Below are 7722 nucleotides of genomic sequence, written 5' to 3'. Positions count from 1 at the left end.
AAAAAAAAAAAAAAAATCAGCTGGGCATGGTGGCACATACCTGTAGTCCCAGCTACTTGGGAGGATTGCTTGAGCCTGGGAGGTCAAGGCTGCAGTGAGCCATGATCCCATTACTGTATTTCAGGCTGGGCAACGAAGTCCAGCCAAGGGCAAGACCCTGTCTCAAAAAGTAAAACAAAACAGGTTTGTATCTGAGTCACGGCACCAAAAATAAAATAAATAAATAAAATAAAATAAAACAAAACAGAACCCCAGACTCTATACTCCTCCCTTCAGAGGTGTAACATTCCACTGTTAGATCAGTTTCCTCCCAAGTATCACTTTTGAAAAATAACTTAATGCCAGGAACAGTGCCTCACACCTGTAATCCCAGCACTTTCGGAGGCCAAGGTGGGCAGATCACCTGAGGTCAGAAGTTTGAGACCAGCCTGACCAACATGGTGAAACCCTGCCTCTACTAAAAATATAAAAACTAGCCGGGCATGGTGGCAGGCACCTGTAATCCCAGCTACTCAGGAGGCTGAGGTGGGAGAATCACTTGAACTGGGGAGGCGGAGCTTGCAATGAGCCGAGATCACGCCACTGTACTCTAGCCTGAGGGACAGAGTGAGACTCCGTCTCAAAAAAAAAAAAAAAGAAAAAAAAAGAAAAAGAACTTCAAATGATTTTTAAATTCTTAGCAAGTTTCCCCACTGACTATTTCTAATTACGTTGCCGACTGACAACTCAAAACACTTCAGTAATCAGAAAATCAGAAAAAATGTTGATCTTCCAAGGTCTTTTTTAAGTGTTCACGGATCCTATCCTTTATCAGAGCCTCCTCTAGCTTGCCTACTATAGACAGCCCAGTCCCCATGTACATTTCTCAGGTTTCCCAGGTTTGTTGAAGTCACATTGGCATCTGGCCAGTCCTCTGGCACGGTACCCTTTGTAATGACAGATTGCACGTATTTATCAATAGTTTCATCATTTTACATAAATGCTTTCAAAATTCTTGGGTGGATGCCATCTTACTCCAATGTAATAGCTGATTTGTTCATCTAAGTCTAAAACATTGCTCACTTTATGTAGCAGATATGACCTACCTGAAAGAGATCATACCTCATCTGATACAGACAGTCCTCAATTTACTATAGGGTTACATCCTGATAAACCCATCTAAGTTGAAACTATCATAACCCAAAAATGCATTTAATACCCCTAACCTAAAGAACATCATAGCTTACCTCGCCTAGCCTTTTTTTTTTTTTGGAGACGGAGTTTTGCTCTTGTTACCCAGGCTGGAGTGCAATGGCGCGATCTCGGCTCACCGCATCCTCCGCCTCCTGGGTTCAAGCAATTCTCCTGCCTCAGCCTCCTGAGTAGCTGGGACTACAGGCACACGCCACCATGCCCAGCTAATTTTTTTGTAGTTTTTTAGTAGAGACGGGGTTTCACCATGTTGACCAGGATGGTCTCGATCTCTTGACCTCGTGATCCACCCGCCTCGGCCTCCCAGAGTGCTGGGATTACAGGCTTGAGCCACCGCGCCCGGCCTCGCCTAGCCTACCTTAAACATGCTCAGAACACTTATGTTAGCCTAACTATAGTTGGATAAAATTATCTAACACAAGGCCTATTTTATAATAAAATAGTGAATATCTCATGTGATTTATTGAGTACTGTACTGAAAGTGAAGAACAGGCCAGGCACAGTGACTCACGCTGTAATCCCAGCACTTTGGGAAGCTGAGGCAGAAGGATCACGGGGTCAGGAGTTTGGACCATCTTGGCCAACATGGTGAAACCCTATCTCTACTAAAAATATAATTAGCTGGGCATGGTGGTGCGCATCTGTAGTCCCAGCTACTTCGGAGTCTGAGGCAGGAGAATTGCTCAAACTCAGGCAGAGGTTGCAGTGAGCTGAGATCGCGCAACTGCACTCCAGCCTGGCAACAGAGCAAGACTCCGTCTCAAAAAAAAAAAAAGTGAAAAACAGTATGGTAGTATAGGTACCTAAACTATAGTATCTACTGAATGTGTGTCATTTTTGCACCACTATAAAGCTGAAAATTGTTAAGTTGAATTATCTTAAGTCAGGGACTGTCGGTTGAGAAAGAACATTTCTAACATCCGATGCAGAAAGCTCAATCAATACACACAATTCATTTTATCATCAACCCTCTTTTCCTTCGGAACCTTCCTCTTAGTCTTACTCCTCACTTCCTGCTCTCCAGGCCTTTCTCAAGTTTTTCTATTTCAAGTCATCAAAGCTCTAATGAAACCTCTCTCTAGTTCCCATACTCACCCGATCACGACCACCCTTAATCAGCGAGACATTGGCAACAGGGAAGGAGCAGAGTGAGGTGCTGGAGGAATCACAGTCAGTCCTAAATGAGAATGGAGGAGGATACTCTGCTAAGTTAGTCTTACTAGTCTGTCCATACACCTTCTTGGCCTCACAGGGCTCCCTCCTGCCCTCCTCCCTTCTGTTACAAAGATGGAGAACAAATGTGGCCAGGAGATTCAAGATATCAGAATGATTATGTCAGTCACTTCCTGCGATTTCAATGTATGTCCTCTCATTAGAGCAGATGTTCTTAGATGGGAATCTACAGATACTTAGCTAAGTAGTTTCACACTTTAGTGTTTCTGAAGACTTATTTAAGGAGCTTGAAGAAAATGTAAATTCCAGGGCCAGGCATGGTGGCTCATGCCTGTAACCCCAGCACTGTGGGAGGCTGAGGCGGGCAGATCACCTGAGGTCGGGAGTTCAAGGACAGCCTGACCAACATGGAGAAACCCCATCTCTACGAAAAATACAAAATTAGCCAGGCGTAGCCAGGCGTGGTGGCACATGCCTGAAATCCTAGCTACTCAGGAGGCTGAGTCAAGAACTGCTTGAACCCAGGAGGCGGAGGTTGCGGTGAGCTGAGATCATGCCATTGTACTCCAGCCTGGGCAACAAGAGCGAAACTCCAACTCAAAACAAGCAAAAAATGTTAATTCCAGCTAGGTGCAGTGGCTCACACCTGTAATCCCAGCACTTTGGGAGGCAGAGACGGGTGGATCATGAGTTCAGGAGTTCAAGACCAGCCTGACCAACATGGCGAAACCCCATCTCTACTAAAAATACTTAGCTGGGTGTGGTGGCACGTGCCTGTAGTCCCAGCTACCCAGGAGGCTGAGTCAGGAGGATCGCTGGAACCCGGGAGGCAGAGGCTGCTGTGGGCCAAGATTACACTATTGCACTCCAGCCACCTGGGTAACAGACCGAGACTCCGTCTCAAAAAAAAAGGTAAATTCCAGGGTCCCACCCCAAGAGATTCTGATTTGGTAGCTCTGGTCTGGGTCCTAATTTGAGAAAACGCCTCCAATAGGATCCATAGATGGTCATTAAGAGGCTCATAAACTCCTTCAATTGTAGGCAGATTTGCATGTAGGGGTTTGGGTGCGGCATATGCCTGGGCATGTATATATGTTTTTATGGCAGGAAGGGCTGTAACATCCATCTCCTAAGACTTTAAGAAGCTCTACTTTAGAAACTATAGCTCTGGACCAGGAACTTAAGGGAAAAAAATGACTTTAAACCATTGCTTATAATGCCCTTTCCTGCATCTATTGATAGGTCTTACAACCACTGTTAAGAAGAGAGTTCAGCTGTGAATCGAAGAAAAAAAGAAGAGAGAACTAGGCTGGGGGCATGGTGGCTCACGCCTGTAATCCCAGAACTTTGGGAAGCCAAGGCGGGCAAATCACAAGGTCAGGAATTCGAGACCAGCCTGGGTAACATAGTGAAACCCCCATCTCTACTAAAAATACAAAAATAATTAGCCAGGTATGGTGGCAGGCACCTATAATCCCAGTTACTTGGGAGGCTGAGGCAGGAGAATTGCTTGAACCTGGAAGACAGAGGACGCAGTGAGCCAAGACTGCGCCACTACACTCCAGCCCAGGCAACAGTGTGAGACTCTTGCCTCAAAATAAAAAAAAGAGAAAAGGAAAGAAAAAGAGAGAACTTAGTGGCAGGGCATGGTGGCTCACACCTGTAACCCCAGCACTTTGGGAGGTCGATGCGGGTGGATCACCTGTGTTCAGGAATTCGAGACCAGCCTGGCAAACATAGTGAAACCCCATCTCTACTAAAAATACAAAAATTAGCCAGGTATGGTGGCACATGCTTGTAATCCCAGCTACTTGGGAGGCTGAGACATGAGAATCACTTGAACCCAGGAGGCGGAGGTTGCAGTGAGCAGAGACTGCGCCACTGCACTCCAGCCTGGGCAATAGAGCAAGACTCCATCTCAGAAAAAAAAAAAAAAGAATTTGGCACTTGGCAGGGTTTGTGAAATGGGAGGGAACTACGGGGCCAGTCAAGACATAGGACTCTCTGGGAGGCAACTTTATGCACCTACTCATCTGTGTTTCCATAATCTCTATTGTGCAGCAGATTTTCAGGGGGTGGGAGGCAGTAATGTAAAAAGGCAAATGGCTGCTTTCCTAATATCTCCTCTACTGAAAGCTAGGTTGGTTCTGAACTAAGGGATTGAGTGTTGGCTCAAAATTCTACATTGGCCCTGAGAGGGGGGTGATCCAACCAAAATAGAATTGATCTTTATAATGATAGAAGTGGACTTTTTTCCCTTTTTCTTGTATTTTTAACCAGAATACAGTAACCAGAGGTAGAATTAGAACCCTATCCCTGGCAGCCCAAATCCAGCTTTGGGCCGTGAAAGCCCTGTAAGCACACCTGGCTCCAGTTTCCTCATCTGTAAATGAGGAGATAGAACTGAGTGAGTTCTAAGGGCCCTACAGCAATTCCCATAGGACTCCTCTATTTTGATAGAAGTCCCCTCTTACCTGTAGTAGAAATGCACGGGGCTGAGGTGGCTGACGGTCGGCATGTAAGAATAGTAGAAGGAGCCATAGAGAAAGACAGACACCCAGAGCAAGAGGAGGATGGTGCAGAAGATCACCCCAAACTGCAGAAGCAGCCTGCGGGCACGGCCTGCCAAGACTTCGCCCACCTCCTGGGCCCACAGTAAGGCAGGTACTGGAGGGTCGTTGACCATGGCCGGGAGAGCAGGGTGTCTGGCCCCAGGGTCAGGCCTTGAGTTCCTAACTGCTCTGCCAGCCGGACGACAACCCTGGCCATGGGATGAGGCAGCTGGCGGTTCCTGGAAAGAGAGAAGGGAGAAAAGAGTGACTCCTTTCCCCAGGGAGGTGGGGACACAAAAGCCTACTGGAGTGGTTTTGAGGAATGAGAGATAGCAGGATAGCAGTTACTGTTTCATATATATGGCCTTTCTCCAAATGATTGTGCTACTCAGCCAATTAACCCTTCCCTTTCTTCAGCTGTGTTCCCTTTGCCCCCAGTGCTAGAGCTCCTCAGTGAAACTCCTCCAGCCACCTGATTCTGGGACAAACCACCTTGATACTCATTCACAGCTATGTAACAAAGAACGAGCACCTTACAATTCTTACAAAGCGCTTTACACACACGGTGATACTGAATCCACACTGCTAGGCAGCTGCACGAGAATGTGCGACTTGCCTAAGGTCGCACGGCCAGACCCGAAGCCAGTAGGCTGAGCGTCGCCACAATTGCTTTCCGAGTTTCTCCTCTCCGCCTCGAGCTGAGCTCGCTCCCAAGCCAGACGGAACGCCCAGCAGCCAACCGCCGCTCCCCGCCAGCCCCCTCCGGCTCCGGGGTGGGCAAGGCGCCCAGAGCCCCTATCTAATCCTGCAACCATGGAAACCAGCCCGCCAGCTGCCACAGGGCGGCCAACTCACCAGCCCCGCGCGCTACCAGGGCAACCAAGAGACGGGACTTCCGGCTCCCGGGGAAATCCCGCCCCTCTCCGCCGGCCGCTTTTGTAGCCCTTGGAGGTGGGGCTTCGGCCCAGGGCGGGGCCCAGCGCGGCAGGGCGGAGCCTTCCCGGGCTGCGCGGCCCATGTCTCCTGGTGCTCGCCACTGGCCCTCCCTGCGACAGGTTTCCCTCCGGTTACCGTGACCAAAGGGGAAAGACGCCTGCTTCCCTGCAGACCCCAAAATATGCCCCAGGGCATGCGCTGACTGCAGCATCCGCTCGGCCCTCCCTCGAAATCGCAATCGGTCCTCCGTGCACACCTTCACCACCGGCCATTTCACCCCTGAAGAGGGCAAGTGAGGGAGGCATCCAGCTGGCGATTTTTATCGCCCACAGCCCCTAGGACCTGTAGATATCTAAGGTGGGGGCATTCGCCTAGAGCATGTTACAGTCTGCGGCAACCTGGGTCTCTTGCGTTGCGCAGGCAGATTAGTCCCCTGTTCCCAGCGTGGTAGCATTTCAGCTCTGCGTTTTGTGGACTTCCTCTGACCCTAACTGGACGCACTCTCCCTCAGAGTCACCCCCCCCCCCCGGGCACATTATCTAGACTAGCTCTTGGCAGGTGGTATCTTCTATTTTGCAGACGTCTAATCACCCCAGATAAAGCCCTTCAGATGGCAAGGCCAGTGTTGTGTACATCTTTGCACACTGCTGCAGGCGTGGGAAATAATCTATTCAAAATGAATGAAATTCTTCAAACCAATCCCTCCACTCCACGCCAGCCCATCTATTTCCAGTGTATTTCTGCTGACTGTCCTCACAAGGCCTCTTACCTCCTCTTTGTCCGGTCCCTTGATCTGGTCTCCGCACGCCTCTTTTTCCCCAGCTTCCTCCCTTTGCTCTACCTTTTCTGTAGACATCTTCCTGACGATGAGCCTCTGCTGCCTCTGGATCTTCCACTGAGTCACTTGTGGCTACAACAAAGTGGCGATCCAGACGCCGATACCTGTGGCGCATCACATTTTCCTGGATATGGAAAATGGAGGGTCCCTGGGAGAGAAACGAAGATTCAGGTGCTAAGTGCTGTGTAAGGGTAGAGGAGGGAGGAAGAGAAGAGGGGGGCGACTGCCCAGCTGATGTCAGATTTTCAAATGAGCAGGGTCCCCGGCAGCTAGTACAGACTCCACTGCAGGGGCTGTCATAGGCCCAGACCACCCCATTTGAGAGGGGTAGTCAGCCTTGGCCTCAGCTCTATTGGGGAGGGCTCTAGCCCAGACTAAAGATGCCTGCAATGGGGGAGGGGCAAGCAGTGAACCAGCAACAGTGGGGGTGTGCGCAGGGGATGCAGGCAGCTAGGCTCCCCCACTGGCCAGGCAGTTGGTATGCTCCAGCATCTGAGCAGCTCCTTCTAGCATCCTTCATCCTTCAGGTACCAGCCATCCAGGCAGCGCCTGAGCTGCAGAAACTGAGACCAGGCCCTCGACGGAACTCTGGCCTTACCCTCCCCAGTGGCCTCCTTCTCTATAAGTCACTGCTTCTGCATCAGATTCTTTCAGCTGCAACTCCCTACAGGGTGGGGCACCCATTTCAGGCAGAAGGTTTTGGTGCCCTCCACTGACCCTACACCCAGGGCTGCTACTGCCACTCGTGGCTTCAGGTGAGTAGGGAACGGCCTGTTTTTCTCCTGTTGGGACTCACTGGAGCAGATAGGGGTGATGTACCCTCCTCATCAAGGTGGTTGAGGTCTTCAAAGCTGGAACACACATGGCCTGAAGGGCTGAAAAGCCTTACATCATTTGTGTAAGGCTTAATGATCTATGGTCCAGGCCCTGAGTTTGGGGAACACCTCATCCCACCCTATTTTTTCCATGAGGAATACAGGGATGAGGCAGTCCACTGGAGGAGGAGGAGGAGGAGGAGGAGGAGGAGGAGGA

The 7722-nt window shown here is 49.9% G+C and overlaps 2 protein-coding genes across 7 annotated transcripts in view; one reads left to right on the top strand and one right to left on the bottom strand.

Annotated features, from left to right (window-relative positions):
• Positions 1-7121, bottom strand: part of BSCL2 (BSCL2 lipid droplet biogenesis associated, seipin) — a 19061-nt gene extending 11940 nt beyond the window's left edge. For 4 of the 6 annotated variants that reach the window (XM_017503938.2, XM_017503941.2, XM_017503945.2 and 1 more), the window contains exons 1-3: positions 6622-7121; positions 4839-5155; positions 2287-2368 (exon numbers count right to left, since the gene is read on the bottom strand). In XM_017503938.2, the coding sequence (XP_017359427.1) occupies positions 2287-2368; positions 4839-5155; positions 6622-6708 (486 nt within the window). In that variant the 5' untranslated portion in view covers positions 6709-7121. Of the gene's footprint in view, positions 1-2286; positions 2369-4838; positions 5156-5448; positions 5867-6621 lie in introns of those variants that run through there. The other 2 variants (XM_017503942.2, XM_017503944.1) reach the window with 2 other exon arrangements.
• Positions 7111-7722, top strand: part of GNG3 (G protein subunit gamma 3) — a 1693-nt gene continuing 1081 nt past the window's right edge. The window contains exon 1 of the mRNA XM_017503949.2: positions 7111-7445. The gene's annotated coding sequence lies outside the window, so the exon portion shown is untranslated. The remainder of the gene's footprint in view (positions 7446-7722) is intronic.

The sequence above is a fragment of the Cebus imitator genome, unplaced genomic scaffold (genome assembly GCF_001604975.1).
Source record: "Cebus imitator isolate Cc_AM_T3 unplaced genomic scaffold, Cebus_imitator-1.0 Scaffold316, whole genome shotgun sequence".
NCBI lineage: Eukaryota > Metazoa > Chordata > Mammalia > Primates > Cebidae > Cebus > Cebus imitator.
The sequence above is the reverse complement of the archived record's forward strand: the minus strand, read 5'-3'. Positions and strand labels throughout refer to the sequence as shown.